The sequence below is a fragment of the Myxocyprinus asiaticus genome, chromosome 39, assembly GCF_019703515.2.
Source record: "Myxocyprinus asiaticus isolate MX2 ecotype Aquarium Trade chromosome 39, UBuf_Myxa_2, whole genome shotgun sequence".
NCBI classification, from domain to species: Eukaryota; Metazoa; Chordata; class Actinopteri; order Cypriniformes; family Catostomidae; genus Myxocyprinus; species Myxocyprinus asiaticus.
Window position 1 is genome coordinate 18,630,812 of NC_059382.1, and position 20,429 is coordinate 18,651,240.

Below are 20,429 nucleotides of genomic sequence, written 5' to 3' on the forward strand. Positions count from 1 at the left end.
AGCTCAACAAACTGAATATCAAAGAAGAGAGTGTCTGCTTTATTTAATTGATTATAGAGGTCTGTTTGGTTCTGATTTTTCTTTATGTGAGTCAATGGTGCATTTGAACCTTTAAACTCAAAGAACTTATAAGATCATAATAATTAGATTTTCACTCAGAAAAAAATATGATGTGAACTAACCTTTTCTAAACCTTTCAATGAGATAAAATAGGACACAAATACAGTTCTTGTTCTTTTCTTTAATAATTGTTGTTGATGGGTAGCTCAGCAAGTATTGATGCTGACTACCACCCCTGGAGTCGCGAGTTCAAATCCAGGGTGTGCTGAGTGACTCCAGCCAGGTCTCCTAAGCAACCAAATTGGCCTGGTTGCTAGGGAGGGTAGAGCCAAATGGGGTAACCTCCTCATGGTTGTGATTAGTGGTTCTTGCTCTCAATGGGGCATGTGGAAAGTTGTGCGTGGATCGCGTAGAGTAGCATGAGCCTCCACATGCTGTGAGTCTCCGCGGTGTCATGCACAACGAGCCACGTGATAAGATGTGCGGATTGAAGGTCTCAGAAGCGGAGGCAACTGAGACTTGTCCTCCACCACCCGGACTGAGGTGAGTAACCGCACCACCACGGTTACCTACTAAGTAGTGGGAATTGGGCAATCCAAATTTGGAAAAAAGTGGTATGCCTTTGGAGATGTTGAAGTTTCAGTAAGGGATAAATCCTTCATCTTTCATTTGACATACCCTGTTGCTCCACAGGTTAAAAAGACTGGTTACAAAATCCAGTTTAGGATTTATCTGGGAGGTGATTTTTCTAGAAAACTTTTCAGTTTGAGATGGATATGTGGCTTCTGCTCTTCCTTTTCTGAAACACTTGAACAGTTTTTTTTTTCTCCAATGTGATTTTACTTCAAAATTGACCTTGCTGTCACTAAAGTTGATGATATTCATCCCACTGTCCTACAAGTATATATATTTTTTCAAGAGCAATTTGAATCCCCAGATTTCTGACACTGTAAAAATCACATTCACAGATGAACATGGAAAAATGTTAACCCTTTTTTAAATGTATTTCTTTGTGATTTTGTGAAACATATTCAGAACTAAAGACTAAAGCTTTATCTTCCTCTATTGTTTTAGTGCAGTTTAGTGTCATTACAATGTCTTACAATGTTGATTGTTCCCTGGCTTGTGGTGTAAATGTGCAGGTGTTTTTTATTTTGCAGCTGCAGAGCTGTTTCAATCACGGTTTCACTGGTGCATGCTCACAGAATTATTCAACTAAAGTTTATTTATCTTTACAAAACTGTGATGTCTTACTTGAAGAGCATATACTGTTGCTTGATGAAGCATTGCAGGTGTATTGCATTTATTTATAATTTTCTGACATAAAATGTTCCTGGAGCAGAAACTGTAGCACAGCTATATACGAACTTCATAGTTATAACATAAAGAAAATATTATTAATTTTACTATTACTATTTTACTACAACTATTAAGTTATTTTGGTTTGATTAATTATAACCCAAGACTATAATGTTTTTCTTTCTGTCACAGAAACATGCGACAAATGTTTATTTTCATGGCCTTTAAACAACATAATTGAGAAGCAGTTACTCGAGTAATACTAATGTATATCAGTATTAAAGCATCATATTTGCTGCGTTGTTTATGTTTTCGGTCTACGTGACCCGATCAGTCATTTCCGTTGCTGACGTCATCACGCACAGCCCCGCCCCTTCTCCTCGGAGAAGAAGCATCGCCATTTTAAGAGAAAGAGTTTCATTTCACATCGCAACTGTAGGACGGAGAACCTCAGGAACGTTTTCAACCTGTTTCTCTTTTAAACTGTTAGTGGGGAATTGACTACTATGAACTGAATCTCTTCCTAAAGCCAATCAACAAGTAGATCAAAGTCAAGTAACGCATAAGACAGTTGATTTTTTGCACTGAATGTATTACGTTAGAGGAAATGGCTGTGGAAAGCATGACTGTCCATCCAAACTCCCCAACAGCCAACCACGAACACAACAGCCTTCTCACTGACGAAAGGTCGAGTAATATCATCATATTTCTATCCAACTATTGATTTGTCCTTTGCTTTTTACCAAACACAAAAAGCATGGGCATTTGCTTTTCTTTTTTTTCTTTTTTTTTTTTCTCAAAGGGATTAAAAGTCGCTTTTTCTGGGAAACGTACAGAGGTAACGAAACGCCATCTTGAAACGTTACACAGCGCAATCTGGAAGCTCATACCCGATATCAGGACAAACACACACATTTACATTTTCGGTCACTTTTCGAGTCTTTTCAAGTGATCGAAGACCAAGTGGCCACCACTACGCGTAAACACTGGTTTAGTAACTCGTGCTTTCATCACAGATAAAGAAAGAACTGACAAAAGTAAAATACGAGTAAATAGCATTATTTGTTATTATTTTAAAAATATACGATTTAATGCCAGACGCAAACTGTATGTACTGTTACATGTCGACAAAATTCGCGGAACTGGTCAAATTCCTCCCTCGGTGACACAGTAAGGAATATAGAGCTTTTCCCTTCGAGGCCTAAAGCGAGCAGTGCTAACATTAGCCTGTGGACTGCCATTGAAATATAACATAAACACGCCATGCAGAAGCTAATGATTAGCGGCGAGCTAGGCATGTTTACAACTTGCCCGCTTTATTAATCCGCGATTAATTTAGTTAGTTATCGTGGACTGAAATAGTTCAGTATGACGACGTGTAGCCTAGCGTGGTTTAATCAGATCGCGTGTGATTTATTGTAAGCAATGTTCATTTTAGCACTTAGCCTTTGTGCTGAAGAGCCCACGAGCTACGCACTTATATTTTTTGGAAACGTCACTGAATTATCAGCCATGCATTTTTATTTCTTTAGGTGTTTTTGCCTCATCAAGTTTTGCGTAAAAATCAAAAGCATTTTGTAGACATTATATAGTCATACTTCTGTATAGTATTAGTGTCCTGGGATTTGTTACTATTAATAGTTAAATTGTTATACAGTGTGTTTAATTATCAGACGTATTTTTAAGACGAATGTAATGACTTATAAAAATAAAAAAAAAAGACTTGTTTTAAAGAAGGGAAAAAAAACGATTTTATAAGGCAGAAAATAGTATCCTTATTAGTAAGGTTCAGTTGTTGACTGGAAAAAAATACATAGGGTGGAAATTAGGGTAATTAAATTATGGCTTAACCAGATACAGTTATTAATAGTCCGTTTCTTAGCACACACCAGCTTTTGTTTTGAACTAACTAGTAGTTTTGCTGATTGTTTCCAGTGACAGTTCAAGTTTTGTTCTCACATACATCCCTCATGAACCAGTGCTTGATCCAATGTCTCAGAAGCATTCAAGGTCTTGCCAAAACATGAAGCAACTCACAAAGGTGCTTAAACATACCACCACTGCCTGCAAGTTTAGTGTCTTTTTGGCCCAAAATGAAATACCTCTCACCTCCCTTTAAAATCAATTAGACAGTCATAATGTTGAAAATAGTATTACACAGTAGGTGTATTATGTACTGTTTACATTGCTAAAAAAAATTGAAAGGCCATACTTAATAATTTGAATGTGCTTGAATTTGGGTCTGACAGCAATTCTGAGTGAAGAGATTATCATTGCATGAGTTTGTCACTTAATGCTCAGGATACTCATAGTGAACAAAGTTTGTTAGTAACGGTTTGTTAAGGATAGAGGTGGTTGTCGAACGATTCAACACTGCGTGACTTAGCAATTGTTAAGTCATGTAGCGTTAAAATGCTTAGGTTGCTTTTGGCATCTTAGCAGTCAATTATTCTCACATAGAAAAGTAATACAGGTGTTATCAAAAGTTTGTGTCCCTCAAAAGAACCATTATTTTGTCAGTTCCTTGTCGGACTACCTTGTTTTGGGTTTTCAGTATGTTCTGTAACTCAAAGGCGTGAAAGATTGTAAAACTCATAAGGCGTCAAATTGAAAGTTTTTGCTGTTGAAAACTTTTAGGTCAGTTGTATGTCTAACCTTTGGATACAGAAAAGAGAGACCCCCTCGGTTAGGTAACACTGAAACTTATGCATCTCTTTATCACAGCATGTTATAAATGGTTATAGAGAGAATAGCGAAGAGGAAGAGTCCTTTTTTAATGGCATTTTGTAACTCATGTAGTGATAATTCAAGATTTTATTATTTCTTTACTACTTCAAAGCCATAATTAACTGTTTAGAGGGGCAGATGTCAAGCAAGCTTAGATTTTCCATTGCTGATAAGGCAGCAAGAGAATGCAATATTTGGCTCACACAGTCTATTTCAAAGTTTTTACCTTTATATTTTGAATGGTAAAAGGCTCAATACTTTGAAAGAGTCCTGAGAAATGCCCCCTTATAAAGTAACATTTATAGTTCAGTAGAATTAGTTTTACCACTTTGGAAAGGATGGATTAACATCATTGGATTAATCTTTATTAATACAAATCATGCTCCCCCAGCTCAATCTCCCTATTGACTGTAGAATAGTATTTGACTGGTTGCCAGTGTAGCCTTCCTTGTGCTAGTTAAGGAATCAGAAGCACATTTCATGATGAATGCAGATGAGTCGGCTGATTTAATTATTTTTAGTTTAACTTATAGTGCTTGAAATGTGTCTCACTCACAGTTTAGTTCATTTGGTTGCACCCATGCACATGTCAGAAGTTGCAGTGTTGTGTTTTTATAGGTCAAAGTTGAGGGATTAGGCAATAATGTATTGGCACCCTGTGAAAGTGTAGCAGTGCGTCTCTTAGACTGTGTTAGATGGCAACTCCTTATTTCTAGAGATGAGTTTCAAAGTGTTTGCAGTCTTGCCTAAATGATTATGTCCAGTGTATTATTTCCTCATAAACACTGTACATAATTAGATCTGCTAACAACAGGGTGGCTGTATAATCACATTGTTTAATTGTTTTCATTAAAGCCCAAGTGAGTAGTGAACATTTGACACCCCTAGTTTGGTGCTTGAAGCGACTAAATTACAGTATTTCATCATTGAGTCTGTAGAGTGGCAGCCTTGTTGATCAAGAGATCTCTCTTTCTGCTCAGTTATACCCTAACAGTTTGTCTATAGGCTGAATGTTAGAAGATAAGATACTGTTAAGCCATGTTAATATGGTTGGTTGTCTGTGACGCCATGACAAGTGTGTACTGGATTAATAGCGCAGTCAGCCATTTCTGAATTAAGAATGTAGGCCCACTTCCGTAACAACCTATAGAGTGAGTCCTTTGTTCTGCACATTATTTGACTGCATGGTGTGGTTGAGCTGGTCTCACTTTGTATTAGTTACCCATTATTACTCTGTTTTAGCACAATTGAAACTTCCAACTTACCTAGAAATGATCTCTGTGCAAGTAATCTATTGTAATAAACCAAAAGTTAATAAGAGTGTTTGAATGGTAATTGTCAAACAGGCAAGAAGATGGGGAACTGGAGGAAGGTGAGCTGGAGGATGATGGTGGAGAGGCAGAGGTGCCCAGAGGTGAGGGACATGAGCACCAGGATAAGCCTCGCCGCAGCAAGGAGCGCCATGCGAGTGAATCGGACGATGAAAAGTCGCATCGGCGCAGGAGGAAGAGAAAGAGGGAGAGAGAGCGAGAAAAAGAGAAAAGGAGGGCCAAGAAAAAGCACAAATCAAAGCACAAGGTCATTGTTTATGCATATGTGTTTATTATGTAAAGACAATACATAGCCTAGATACAAAGACATATATACTTTTACTTTTCATATCACTTTCTCAAATGTATATTGTGTGATGCAGCGACATGCGTCCTCCAGCGATGACCACTCGGACTACAGTGACGAGTCAGATTACAGTCCCAGTGAAAAGAGGAAGTACAGGGAATACAGTCCTCAATATCCTCCCGCTGTAAGTAAAACATTTTGAAGTTTCAAACAAAGTGCAGATTTTATTTTAAGATGATGTGTGTAACTTTTTCGGTGCTAAAATACTTTCTCATTTCCCAGCTTAATATGCAGAGAGAACTATACGTCAGCCATTTATAGGTTAATTTTCTTGAAAAGTGTAAGCACTGTGTCTCTGTGGCACTATGAAAATTCTTCTGTTTGTTTTGAGTGACCCGCCTCATAAAACACACCAACATTGACTCGACCAATTGCGTGAGTTGGGGGCTGGGCATTCTGTTTGTTCTATTCACTGCAGACTAGAGGCGTATTCAGAGAGCTGTTTTCAAAACAATGTTTATTTTGGCAATTCTGTTTGGTACTGCAGAAATGACACACTTCAGCTTTAAAGTAACACTACAAGAAATGCCTAAACTAGCCAGCCAATCAGATCAGATTTTAATTGCAGCCTATATTTTGTAGTCTCAAGGAGGTTACCCTCCTGCTCCCTCTGGTCATGGAGGCCCCATGCCAAAGAAAGGCAGCTATATGAAGTTGGACAAACAAGGCTATGGTGGCTATGATGACTATGATGAGGACAACTATGAAGGTGAAGTAGATGAGGAGATGGGTGATGAGGACTATGATGACTTCGCCAAGGAACTGAACCAGTACCGCAAGGCCAAAGAGGGTGGAGGTGGTCCACGTGGTAGAGGTAGCTGTTAATTTCAATGTGAATTTAATAATATGAGCAGAATAGTTTTGACGACAGCTTGAGTGATCTTGGCTGATTTATATGATGCACATCACAAGCAGTGCTATATCTTAGGCTATCTCTAAAATTAGCAAATACTTAGTGTCCCAAGTCATCTGAAATGTTCACTGTCCACTTGCTTCATTCCCTGCCTTTAAGAATTGTTAACACCGGTGTGTCAGAGTCAGTGTCATTACAGACATTTCTGCTGACTCTCGTTTCTATTACTCAGGTGGTAAAAACCGCATGAAGAACCAGCGAGGCCGTGGCAGAGGAGGAATGAGGGGACGTGGTGGGAGAGGAGGCAGCAGAGGAAGGGGACGGGGAAAAATGGGAGGAGACAATGATGATGGGGATGGCATGTATGGAGAAGACATGGAGGTGGGTCATAATTCATCAATTACAAATACCAAAAGAACTTAGTAAGCATACCCTATCCCTGTCATTATTACCAGTCACTTTTTACACAAAATACACGTAATTGGTTCGTCCTTGACTTACTTATAAGACATGCATGTTTTTTGACAGTATGGAGATGATGACTATGAAAACATGGGAGATGAAGACTATGATGACTACTCAAAAGAACTGAACCAGTACAGGAAATCAAAGGACAGAGGGCGTGGTGAGTTCTACTTAACTGTAGGACGCCTGAATCTTGAGTGCCATGTTTGACAAATATTTGAATGTTTGTAATTTAAGTAAACTTTATTAACTTTTTGTTTTATGTTATTCAGGTGGAAAAGGTGGAAGAGGACGTGGGAGGGGCAAAGGAGGTCGAGGTATGAACCGTGGTAGAGGGAGAAATAGAGGGAGGGGCCGTGGAGGAGACCAGTGTCCTGATGAAGACAACAGTGGAGAAATGGACATGGGGGTAAGACAGTTTACCAGATCATCCACCCAGCACAGAATTAATCAATCATCAGAACATTATTTTTAATTGGAATTTTTTGTTCTCTGACTGTTTTAGGATGGAACTGGAGGCCAGAGGAGGAACGAGCCAGAGAAACATGGGCAAGACAAAAAGGGCAAAGCCATCTGTAAATACTATATTGAGGGCCGCTGTACTTGGGTAAGCACATTCATTCAGCTTTGGAATTCACAATTTAAGTCTTTAATTAGAACAACAGGCTTGATATGTTTTAAAATGTCTGTCTAATGCGATTTTACATCATTTTGTTTGGCTTATTTGACAACAAAAGGAACATTCTCTGTACTAATTGCTCTCAATTGATTATTAGGGTGACCACTGTAACTTCAGTCATGACATTGAGCTGCCTAAGAAGAAAGAACTCTGCAAGTTCTACATCACTGGTTTCTGTGCACGAGCGGAAAACTGTCCTTACATGCATGATATCCTTTGGTCGTCTTGCTTGCTGATATTGTCATGCCATGTGTAATTCTTCAAATCTATATACGTGCTCTTCAATGGAACAGGTGGAAGTCTTAAAGGAGTAAGAGTTTTCACGTGTCTAAATAATTCCTTGACTCCACTGCACGTGATTTCCCTTGCAAGTTATTCCACACCACAGGGAACTGTGTGAATGGTGAGGAGTGCATGTTCTCCCATGACTCCCTAACAGATGATACTCAAGAGCTCCTGGATAAGGTGACATCACAGCTTTTTAAATGCAATTGTGGCTTCATGTCATTGTTGGTTTCCACTCTGAGTAACGCCGCTTCATTTTCTTTTTTCTATGAAGATGTTGGCAGAGGATGCAGAAGCTGGTGCAGAGGATGAGAAAGAGGTGGAGGAACTGAAAAAACAAGGCATCAACCCTCTTCCAAAACCACCTCCTGGTGTTGGTCTTCTCCCAACTCCTCCAAGAGCTAACCAAGGGGATTCCTCCACGCCCATGGACTTTGGAATGCCTGGACCCACACATGGTAATATGCCGCTAAGTGGACCACCGGAGTTGGGCTCTGTTCTTGGTCCTGGAGTTGGGCACTGCCCAGGCCCTCCTCCCCCCTGCCTTGATGGAAATGCCTTCCAAGGGCCACCAAACCCCAACGGTCCTCCACCACCAATGGGTCCACCACCTTCTTGTGGAGGAAATGCTGGGAAGAAGATCCCCTCTTTGTTTGAGATTGTAGTGAAGCCCACAGGACAGCTGGCACAAAAGCTGGGTGTCAGGTTAGCTTTCTTATTCTTTCTGGCAAGTCATATTGCTTTTAAAAAATTAAAATTCTGTCATAATTCACTTAGGCTGTTCCAAACCCATATGGCTTCTTTCTTCTATGGAACACAAAGGGTGATGTATGTTAGCCCCAGTCACTTTCATTGTATGGAATAAAAAGTGCAATGAAAGTGAAGGGGGACTGAGGCTTGATAACATATCCTTTTGAGTTCCACAGAAGAAAAAAGCCATATGGGTTTGAAACAGTATTAGTGTGAGTACAGGATTTTAAAATTGGGGGAACTAACTCTTAAAAACTAGCACATACAGACAACACTAATACATATGTACTCTTTACAGAGGACCAGGTCCTGGTACTGCTGTTGCAGGTGCTGCAGGACCTCAGGGCCCTCCTACAGGTCCACCAGGTGCACCTCCACCCCGCTTCCCTGGTGCACCACCACCAGGACACATGGGTCCAGGTGGTCCTCATGATATGCCTCCTATGGGTCCATCTACCATGAATCAGGGTCCTCCACCAATGGCAGGACCGCCAATGAATTATGGACAGGGAGAAGGACCACCAAACCAGGGAATGATGTCTCCAGGGGGTGGATCTTCTGGAACCAACTTTTATGAAAACTTCTACCAGCAACAACAAGTCATGGCAATAGATGGAGATGGTGAGTCCAAATTCTTAGTTAGATTCTGTTACAGACTTCATTTTCTATTGTAACTTCAGTTTTGTAACTGTGCTTCACTCTGCATTTATATATACATTTACATTTATAAATTTGGTAGACACGGTTATTTAACGAGAGAGTAGGTTTAAGATGCAGGCATACATTTCATTAAATATCAGTGCATGCATTCCCTGCTCATCAAACCCAAAGCATAACAATTTGAGCTACTTCAACATCACTTTGCTGTGTTTTATGCACATACTCTTTTCTATTTCTGAAACTTGTGATTAGTATTAAGCCCATTTCTTTTCTTTGTGGTTCAGGTGACAACTTTCAAGGAGTTGTTGGTGGGAACTTCAATAATCAGTCATCTGGGAACCAGAACTCTGTTAGTGTAGAGGGCCCAGCTAATGTAGGCCAGTCTAATCAGTCTGGGATTGTAGTGCCAGATTTCCTGCCCCCAGCACAGCGTGTTCTGTTTATGAGACTCCAGCAGAAACAGCAGGAGGATGAGGAGAGAGCCAGGAGACAGGCTGAAGGAGGAGGAACTGAGAGGGAGAATGAAGGTACTATTGAACTGCTTTGTTACCTGCACTGGGAACATTTACTACAATATCATAATGCAGCGTTTCCCAAATGGTTCAGTTTATGATTAGAAATTGCAAAAAAAAAAAAAAAAAAATATATATATATATATATATATATATATATATATATATATATATATAATGGTTAAAATTTGTAAATTACAAAGGTTCATTGACAGTAGTGATGGAAACAACATTAAGATTAACGTGATGATGCTGGAAAACTCATATATACAAAGGTTAACAATACTTAAAAGAAATTGGGAACCCCTGTCATAACGTATAGAATTTTTGTGGCAACAATATGCATAACCTTTATAGAGGAACGTGCCCTTTTTATTGAAGTACTCTACAAGGAAAGCTTAGTTTGATTTATATAAAAGTTTTAAAATACTAATAGCTGAGATATTTAAAGGGCTGACTTTAAAATTGATATGTTGCCAAGGCTATTTCTGGGAAGGAAACAGCTCAAGGACTCTTCTCAGAGCTTGACACTGCTCAAGACCTCATAATACTGTAAACATCCTCTGGCCTGGGATTGTGCAATCTTGCCTCACAAATATCTTGTCTTTCCACTAGATGGTGCTTTCTTAGCACTGAGTGTAACTAAGGATGTTGTTTTGAAAAAAGTCGTTTTACTACCAGAAAAGGGACATTTTAGATATAGTTATGAATGGACTCATTGTTCATTGTCTCTTACATTTATTTCCATTTATAGGAGATTCAGCAAACTGGTATTCCAGTGAAGATGAGGATGGTGGTGGCAGTGTCACTTCCATTCTCAAAACTTTACGACAGCAAACACAAACTCAAGGCCCCCCCAAGCCAGACGCAGCTCCTAGTGACCCTCGTCTGCAAAAGTCTCAGCCTGCACAGGCACCCAGCCGACCAGCAGACCCCCGGCTGGCACGAGACCCCCGTCTCTCACGAAACACAGACTCTTCTCAGGCATCTGAGGCCAATGCTTCATCCCTATCCCCTTCCACTCCTCTAGATCCCCGTATTGGGCGGCATGCAGCCACACATCCCCCTAAACCTGAGCCCCCACTTGTGTACAAACCCCCGCCACTGACTGCCCCGGCCAGCAATGAGGAAGAGGAGGGTGAGAGGATGCTGAGGGACAAACCCGTGCCCATCCCTCTGGACCCTTTAATGGGCATGGCTTTGCGTGATCCCCGTTCCCAACTACAGCAGTTCAGCCACATCAAAAAGGATGTAGTCCTAAACAAGCCTTCTTTCTCCAAGGCTGTACTGTGGAGTCCTGAAGACCTCATCCCTATCCCCATTCCCAAACAGGACTTGCTCCCACTGCCTCCTGGTATCCCTCCAGTTACAGTCATAAACCCCCGGCTGTCTCGCACCCCGCCCCAGCACCACTCAACCCTGCCCTCTACACTGCCTCCTTCTGCTCCTACTCCTGAGCAGTCTAATCAGGCCTCCTCTTCCCTCCCAGACTTCGAGCTGCTCTCCCGCATCCTCAAAACTGTCAACGCCACTTCATCCAGCCCTGCACAAGGTGCTTCTACGGGAATCTCCTCACCTCCGTCCATCTCTGCAGAGAAGCCTGTTGACCCCCGTATGGCACGAAAAGCCCCTGCTGACCCCAGGCTCCAGAAGTCCACCTCAGAGACGCCTGCCCCTCAAGTCTCGCCCCCTGCTGCCGCCTCATGTCCATCCTCCACCCCCACTATCGCACCCTACGACCCTAGGCTGCTGTCAGCAGGAGGGTCGGTTCGAGTTGTTGGAAGTGGGAATGTAGGTAGTGGCAGCAGCAGCAGTGTATTGAGTGGCATTAGTCTGTATGACCCACGAACTCAGGGCTCAGACAAGGCCGAGAGCTTGGGGGCCACTAGAAACACTAGTCCTCCCCCTGAGCCCAAGTCAAGTGAAAGTACAGCGGCTTCAGCTAAACCCAAGTCTAAAGAGCCACTGTTTATACGCAAGTCGGCACTGGACCAGCCCGAACCCGAGAAGAACACAACGGAGCAGACTACCGACCGCTACAACAGCTACAACCGCCCTCGACCCAAACCTTCACCCTCACCCAATTCAGGGTCTGCAGCTGGGGTACCTGCTACAGGTGGTCCATCCACAGCTGGTCAAGGCCCTGCTGGCACTGCAGAACAGCCGGCTGGGGTCCACAATCTGCCCGTGTCCACATTGTTCACTATGGTAAAGCAGGCCAGCAAACCCAGTGGCACTGGGAGCCCGTTTGGTGGCAATAGCCCCGCCCAGCCTGACGCAGCTGAACAGGACAATGCATCTCTAAAAGACGTTTTCAAAGGCTTTGACCCCACGGCCTCACCATTTTGCCAGTGAACTCTGCTCTATTGCTGTCATTGTGAACCGCTTTAGGACTGTAGTGTGCGGTCTCACATGTACTTGACATGCAAATAGACTCACCCCTACCAGGTCACATACCACACCACAGTATTTCCATATAGATTTCTATTTGGACTGTTAGGATTGGAAAAGATTATGTCTGTACTAATGATAAGGGGAGATGAAAACTAAATGTCTATTTTAAAACCAGATGAGAAATTTTTAAATAAATGTTCATTTTAAGGACCTCTATGAATATGTACATCAAGACACACTTGTATACGTGCATTTTGGCATTATGAAAGACAAACATTTTCATCAGTCTATACCAAACAGGTTTTTTTGGATTATGACCCATTAACCCCACCCCATTATCCTGCTTGAATTTAACCATAAGTGGCCAGTGTGATTGACAGGTGACTTTAACCTTGTTCCACCTGATCAGCATGGCAGTGGGGAATATTCTTTCACTGCCACTCCCTCTGCCTCCTGCAGCGGAACTGAACTAAATGCTAGGGTATACTTTGTTTTTCCGTGTGCTGCTAAGTCTCGTTTATGGTCACGCATTCTAGCTTTCGAAGTATACTTCTTTGACCATGAGCCCATATGGACGCCTTCGACAAATATGCATTGTGACTGCATCATCGTACTCTTAGTGCATTTGAACACAGGCACGTGTGCAGACACAAACAGTCCACAAGGACTGTGTGAAAGATGAAATTTACTTCATGTGCACTTTGCGCAAGACATAGTGACACTCAATCAACCGAAATATACTTTGGCCTTAAGTCATGTAGTTGCTCACCAGCACTTTTCATTTGTTCCTCACCAGTGATTAAGATCCTTTTAAGAAATTTCTCCCGTTTTCTCTCTCTGCTTAGTCTAGTTAACTCTTTCATGTCTGTTTGGATGCCCTTGTATTTCTAATGTTTCAAATTTGTGTTTGGTTTGTTCATACCACTCCACTTAAAGGAATAGTTCACCCAAAAAGGAATATTCTCTCATCATTTACTCACCCTCATGCCATCCCAGATGTGTATGACTTTCTTTCATCTGCTGAACACAAGTTAAGATTTTTAGAAGAATTTCACAGCTCTGTAGGACCGTACAATGCATGTGAGTGGGTGCCAAATTTTTGATGCTTCAAAATCCACTTAAGGGCAACATAAAAGTAATCCAGATGACTCTGTTGGTTAAATCCAAATCTTCAGAAGTGATGTAATAGGTGTGGGTGAAAAACAGATCCATATTTAAGCACTTTTTTACTATAAATTCTCCTCCCTGCTCAGTCAGTCTCCACTTTCACATTCTCTTCCTTCAGTTTTTGGCGATTCACATTCTTCATGCATATCACCTCTTACTGGGTAGGGAGGAGAATTTATCATACAAAATTACTTAAATATTGATCTCTTTCTCACCCACACCTATCATACCGTGTCTGAACACATGGACTTAACCACTGGAGTCATATGGATTACTTTTATGTTCCCTTTATGTGTATTTTGGAGCTTCAAAATTGTGGCACCCATTGACTTCCATTGTGAGGAACTACAGAGCTGAAATATTGTTCTAAACATCTTCTTTTGAATTCTGCAAAAAAAAAAAAAAAAAAACATCACACATCTGGGATGCCAGGAGGGTGAGTAAATCATGAGAGAATTTTCATTTTTGGGTGAACTATCCCTTCAACAAAATTGTTCGTCTGAGACCCCTCATTGTTAGTGTTTGTGTCACATATGAGATCATTTTAATTTATTTTTTATACTTAAGCGGTCTGCTCTTTTTCTTTGAAATGTGGCTCTCAAATTGAGCCATTTTATGAATGTAAATATAAATAAATATATATATATATATATATATATATATATATATATATATATATATATATACACACACACACATTAGTGTATAGTGCATATTCTTCCCATCTAGTTTGTAAATTAACTTGGCTTGTGCAACAGCTGATGGAAAATATATCATGTCATTCTTTTGTTCTCTCACAGGAAGAATCTAGCTCGTTCTCTCTTTCCCTGAAACAGGTGGTATGTCACAAGGACTGCTCAGAAGCATCGGTTTTTGTATTTTGTTTCTTTGGGTTGCCTCTCTGCAAAATGACGGCTTTGTATATTGAAAAGTGTCCATATTTGACTAAAGGTAACTTTTTGTAACCATTTATTGTAGGTGGAGTTGTGAAGTATTTAATAAAGGCAATAGCAGATTGAAAACGAGCGGCGACTCAAAGGGTGAATCAGTGACTGTTGTAATATTTTTTTTCTCCTGTCTGTCTGTGTTGTGAGCATGATGTGAGTCATTTCCTATAGATTCTAGGTCTTGGACACTCCTAACTCATAAATCAAAGAACAAAAGTGAAACATTTTCATTAAAATCACAAAGAAACTTTTACTCTTTTTATGTTGGATATATTTAAATAAAACAGCTGATAGGTGCAATGTTGGTTACATAAACATACCTTCATTTTTCTTCCAACACAAAAGTTTGTACCTACTGCCGCCTAAGAAATTTCAGTAGTGTTGAAATAGTGTCCTTTTGTTTGTCATTACTGAACAGTGTTGTCATTTGCCATTACGTTGAACCACCCTTAAATGAGAAACCACAGAAAAAGATCTTATTTGACTGTTTTACTTTTAGTCTGTGGTAAACATGTTTCTATACAGCGTACTACCACACCCTGCTTTTTTTTTTATGACTGGAGTGGCAACTGTGTTGATGTTCTTTGGCAGGGGAAACTGGCTTTGATTAAATGGAGGCTAAATCTGTGTAATGTTCTTATAAAGTAGTTTTTTTTAGCCCAGTGCCTTTGTTTTAAACTGCATGCAAAGCTGTTGTCAGAACTAACCTACAGCTGCATGTCACAGGATTGTCCCATTAACACTTATGGAAACTTTACAACAATGCTTCATTGTCAAATATTTTTACCTCTAATTCTCTTAAATGCAAGAATTAAATTGAGAGGGCTGTGTATATATAGTATCCCTGATCTTATTGCAGTTGATATAGGTCATACAATGATGCCTTGATTTTTTTTAACCATGTAAGCAACAATGTGGTTTTAATTGAATTTTAACTCCATATGAGATCTACAATAGGGCACCAAATATTCAAAGAAACACTTATCCACAGTTGCTTTGTCCTTTAACAACATTTAATGCCTTTTTTTTTTTATTTTGATCGATTATTGCTTTAGACATCTTATGATATTTAAGGCTTGTTTCAGGTTCAATACAAGTTAAGCTCAATTGACTATTTGTGGCATAAATATTGATTGCCACAAAATTTTTTATTAAAAAACAAAAATCAAGGTTATGGCATTTACAATGGAAGTGAATGGGTCAGTTCATAACATTAAAATACACACAGTTTCAAAAGTATAGCTACAAGATGTAAACATACATGTTAACATGGTTTTTAGTGTTACAGTGTTTACCAGATTTATGTCATCATGACAATGTAAGATAAAGTTTTTAAGTGATTTTATAACAATAAAATCATTTTAAAGGAATATTCCGGGTTTAAAACAAGTTAACATCAATCGACAGCATTTGTGGCTTAATATTGAGTGCCACAAAAAATAGTTTCAAATCATCCCTCCTTGGCTTTAAAAAAAGCAAAAAGCACAGTGAGGCACTTACAATGGATGTGAATGTAGCCAATTTTTGGACAGTTTAAAGGCAGAAATTATAATCTTATAATTTAAAAAAAAAGCACTTGCATTAATTCTTCTGTTAAAACTTGTGTATTATTTGAGCTGTAAATGTGTTTTTATTGTCATTTTTAGTCATTTTAGGGTTTTAGGATTTGTTGACATTACATCGTCATGGCAGCGAAGTTGTAAAATTGGCTATAACTTTACACAGAAAAGGTTAGTAAGTGATTTTATCACACTAAAATGTTAACATGCATATTGTTTATGTCTCGTGGCTATACTTTTGAATTTGAACTTAAATAAATTCCCCCATTCACTTCCATTGTAAGTGCCTCACTGTAACCTTGATTTTTACTTTTTTTAAAAGGTTGTCATAATACATTTTTGTGGTAAGAAACATTATGCCACAAATGCTGTCGATTGAGCTTAACTTGTATTGAATCCGGAATAATCCTTTAACACAAATGATGTTTACGTCTTGTAGGTATTCTTTAACAATGTGTATTCTTTCACTTCCATGTAAGTGCCTTGCTGTAATAGTGATTTGTTAGAGACAGGTGACAGATCAAAATAATATTTGCGATAATCAACATTATGCCACAAACAGTGTTGAGATGAACTTGTATTGAACCCGGAACATTCCTAAATAAGCTATAAAATTACATTTTTAATTCAATTAATTGAAATTTAGTTTTATATTGTTGTACATTTTTATATAAAAATATATTTGTATATAATTAAATATATAGGACCTTAAGTTATACATTAAAAGTGAAGGTTTCTGCAATCCAGTTCACAATTAATACTGACTCCCAATTAAATGTATGTGGAAAACAAAACATCATGGAATACCAACAATGAAAATGTTTTACAGTGAGCCTATTTTATAATTTAACTTTAAATGTAACCCCCACCCCAATCTAGCACTTTTTAGGAGATTTAGTCGTACTAAGTGTCATGTTTGCGATTCCCATGTGGTCACACCTACAACCTTCTCTTTGGTCCCTCCACCCTATTTCCTGCCCTCTTTGAGGAATTCCACCCAGTGCTCATTTTTCCTGGGAAGACTGATCTGAGCCAGGCACTGCAGTAGGAACAAGATGTCTGCTCAAGAGACCTCAAAAACAAAACTGACTTCCTTTGGAAAAAACAGAGTGGGACATTCAGTCACTCACTGAGAGGAGCCTTCCTTTTCGCTCAAAACATTTTCTTCCGATTTCAAATACACACTGACGTGGATGAAGAGGAAGTAATATATTAAAATAGATTGTTATTTAAAGCTTTGGTCATGATGGGATAAAAATAGTTTGGAAAAATACAACTGTTTTGCTTTGAAGTTTCATATCCAAATATACCACACTCAGTTTTGTGATTATGCAACTTTTTAAATCAGGCCATGTAAATGCACATTAATGCTTCACACAGCTGTCAGATTGAAATGATGGACATGCTAATCTATACAATGTTCTTTTATTTGGTCATGTGTAACTACAGTAAGCAACTTTCATTTTTAACTTAAACGTAGAAAGTGTGTGTCTGTGTGTAAAGAGCTCTGTAATGATAATTACTGCTTCCATTTCAAATGTACTGAGTTCCCACAGCAGCCTCTCAGCCCTCTGGGAGCTATCTGCGCTAAATGAGTCATACAGTCTGTTTATTTCTTTTCCCACTGAGCTGTGCTTTTTCCCAAGTCTACTCTCGTTAAATTGTAGTACTACATCACACCGATTTAGTGAGCTGTCAATGAAACTGAAGTGTTGAGCTCTGTTCAGTGAACTGTGTTTAAAGGGATAGTTCACCCAAAAATGAATATTCTGTCATTATTTACTCACTCTCATGTTGCTCAAAACCCATATAACTTTCTTTCTTCTGTGGAACACAAAATAGTATATTAGTATAACAGTATATTAGCCTTATTTACCATTCACTTTCACTGTAAAGAAAGTATAAGACCGTTTTCATGTTTGAATGAACTGTCCCTTTAAGAAAAATGAGTGATTCTCACAAAAATTGTCAAGAAAATATCCTGGTCATATTTAACCTCAAATTAATACAATAATATGAAATAAAATTTAGCATAAAGAAAATGAAGCCTACATTTAGAACCATTAAGATTTTTTGCATTGTGACATAATTTTCAGTACACTTGAGCACATTTTACCCCCCAGTTCCCAGTAACGCATCTGGACATTTCATTTTTTATGATTCACATTAATTCTAATAATTCTCTTCTGTTTTTTTGTTTTTTTTGTTTGTTTTTTTGTTTTTTTGGAGTAAAATAGGACCAGGACATTTTTTGACATGTTTCACCAGTATTACCCAAAAACTATTCCCCCCCCCCGTTCCTCTCTTTGTACAATTTCAGTACTTTACTATGTATTGTGTTCTTGTCTTGTTATTCACTGCTCACATTGGCAGCAATGACAAAATAGACAAAAGAGAATGAAAACATGCAATATGACTGTACTCCTGCTCTGGAAATATCTGATCACATAGAAACAAACTAGTTAAAAGTGTTTATTGTTCATTTATTTGTGTCGTGAATGTTTGTGGCATGCTGACACTTTTACAACATCCTTCCATCTTCCTATGCAAAATGCTAGTCTATTCCAAGTTACACTTCATCATCTGTCACTATACGATAATTAACGGTTTTTATCAATAACTGTCATGTACACAATATAACAATTTTAAATGTTAATCTAGCCTACAGAACACAATAAAGACCGTTATAAACTGAAGTCACATGATGTCTGTCCTACTTATCAAGTCTTCCCCCTTTCAAATCGATTTTTACAGCAACTTAAGCATATCTGTGCAGTCCCAAAATGTCACATGTCAGTAAAGCACCTTAAAGGGATAGTTCACCCAAAAATGAAAATTCTGCTATCATTTACTCACCTTCATGTTGCTCAAAACCCATATGACTGACTTTCAGAGATGTTAGTCAGAATGACAGTCTCAGCTATCTTTGCATAATTTTCCATCCAAGAAAGTGAATGGTGAATGAGGCTAACAAACGGTCTGGTATCTCCTTTTGTGTTTCACTTAAGAAAGAAAGTCATTTGGGGTTGGAACAACACGAGGGTGAGTAAATGATGACAGAATTGTAATTCTTGGGCGAACTATTCCTTTATCAGTGTAACAGATGTCTGAGACCATTGTGGTTTTCAAGTGGAATTATAGGCCTTTTTTTCATTTCAGCTTTGTGTGTCATCCTCCCAGCATGTGTTCTGACAGGCCTTTATGCTGGACACTGTGAAAACACTCAGAGCACTAATGCAAACCACATGTTGCATCTCTAAATTCCAAGAATTTCTACTACTTAGGTCACTTAGCTAGTCAATTGTCCTACAATATCTGTCTCTCATTCTGCATTCCACACTTAGTGCCTGTTCATACAATATGCACAGTAACATCTTTGATGGATTGACGACTTGCTGGGGCTCTACAGAAAGGGTGCTGGTTGACCTCGGGGTGCACATTTTGGCCTTCTGCATCAGAGCTGACCAGCAACTGAACCCAGAAGTGCTGATGTTAGGATTAGAGCCACCATGATTAATTCAACCAGACGAACAGACATTAAACACATTCATAGTCATTCCCAGAAAAGAGACAGGAGGAGGACAGTTTTAATCCTCAGATTCGTGCAATATTCTGTGAACTGGATGTTTGTAATGAGTATGTGACCATGCCACATTGAAGAAAAGTTTCCCCAATTTTACAAAATGTCATCAAATATTTAATGCCATTAGAATTTTTCTGTGGGAGGAGAGTTGGGAATTTCTAGGTCAGTGAATCATAACTTTCTAGGAATTTTTTTCCCACACAAATAATGAAGTATTATAGACTAGTGGCCCATCATAGTATGATTCACACTCAGTGAAATAATGCTGAAATTTACAGGAAACACTCAGAAATGGACTTTCTCCAACACACCAAACACTGCATCTATGATAGAGCAATTGTAAATAAAATGGGTGAGACTGAGTGTTTTGAATGTGTTAAAGTTATAAATGTCAATTCTATTACTGTTGGAAGTCGGATAATAATTCCAGTGGCATTTATATAAACATTAACTAGAGCCTAAACCCACAGAATGGTTTCAGAAGGCCTTTTATGCATATTTGTAGTCTAAGGTCAACTTGGCACATAGTCTTAGTGAAACTACATGGACTGTGAACAAATGTTTCTAATTTGAAGAAATGTAATTGCAGCGGATATAAAGTCATCTTCTGAACATCTTTCTAAAGCGCACGTCTGCATTTTTGTCTCAATTTAAGCAATCAGCCCTGGACGTTCTGGCAGCCTATAACTGTTTCAAGCAGGTTTTTTGGAAAAATAGTATGCAATTATGCTCTGACCTGTTTTTAGAACTACTTAAATTATAATCAGAATGGTTGAAGATCTAATGCTTTATAATCTTTCATTAAGTTAAAA

General features: G+C 39.0%; 1 protein-coding gene and 1 long non-coding RNA gene across 2 annotated transcripts; one reads left to right on the forward strand and one right to left on the reverse strand.

Annotated features, from left to right (window-relative positions):
• The first annotated feature begins 1,741 nt into the window (after positions 1-1,741).
• Positions 1,742-13,943, forward strand: LOC127430048 (zinc finger CCCH domain-containing protein 4-like). Its single transcript, XM_051679480.1, has 14 exons — positions 1,742-2,046; positions 5,433-5,664; positions 5,780-5,887; positions 6,346-6,577; positions 6,849-6,997; positions 7,145-7,241; positions 7,354-7,490; positions 7,587-7,688; positions 7,858-7,969; positions 8,116-8,225; positions 8,320-8,750; positions 9,094-9,416; positions 9,740-9,982; positions 10,722-13,943. Exons 1-14 carry the CDS (start codon positions 1,967-1,969, stop codon positions 12,320-12,322), a joined length of 3,957 nt encoding a protein of 1,318 aa, XP_051535440.1. The 5' UTR covers positions 1,742-1,966; the 3' UTR covers positions 12,323-13,943.
• Positions 13,920-18,964, reverse strand: LOC127430049 (uncharacterized). The gene is made up of 3 exons (XR_007895401.1): positions 18,891-18,964; positions 17,822-17,858; positions 13,920-14,923 (listed from the first exon to the last, which is right to left on the reverse strand). It is a non-coding gene; the product is annotated as an uncharacterized LOC127430049 (long non-coding RNA).
• Positions 18,965-20,429: the final 1,465 nt, after the last annotated feature.

Excerpts from the sequence above, each read along its gene's own strand:
- LOC127430048 (XM_051679480.1), top strand. The coding sequence starts at position 1,967 with ATGGCTGTGGAAAGCATGACTGTCCATCCAAACTCCCCAACAGCCAAC. Across the intron at positions 5,665-5,779 it reads AGCACAAATCAAAGCACAAG|CGACATGCGTCCTCCAGCGA; the intron begins GTCATTGTTTAT and ends TGTGTGATGCAG. Across the intron at positions 5,888-6,345 it reads GTCCTCAATATCCTCCCGCT|TCTCAAGGAGGTTACCCTCC; the intron begins GTAAGTAAAACA and ends TATATTTTGTAG.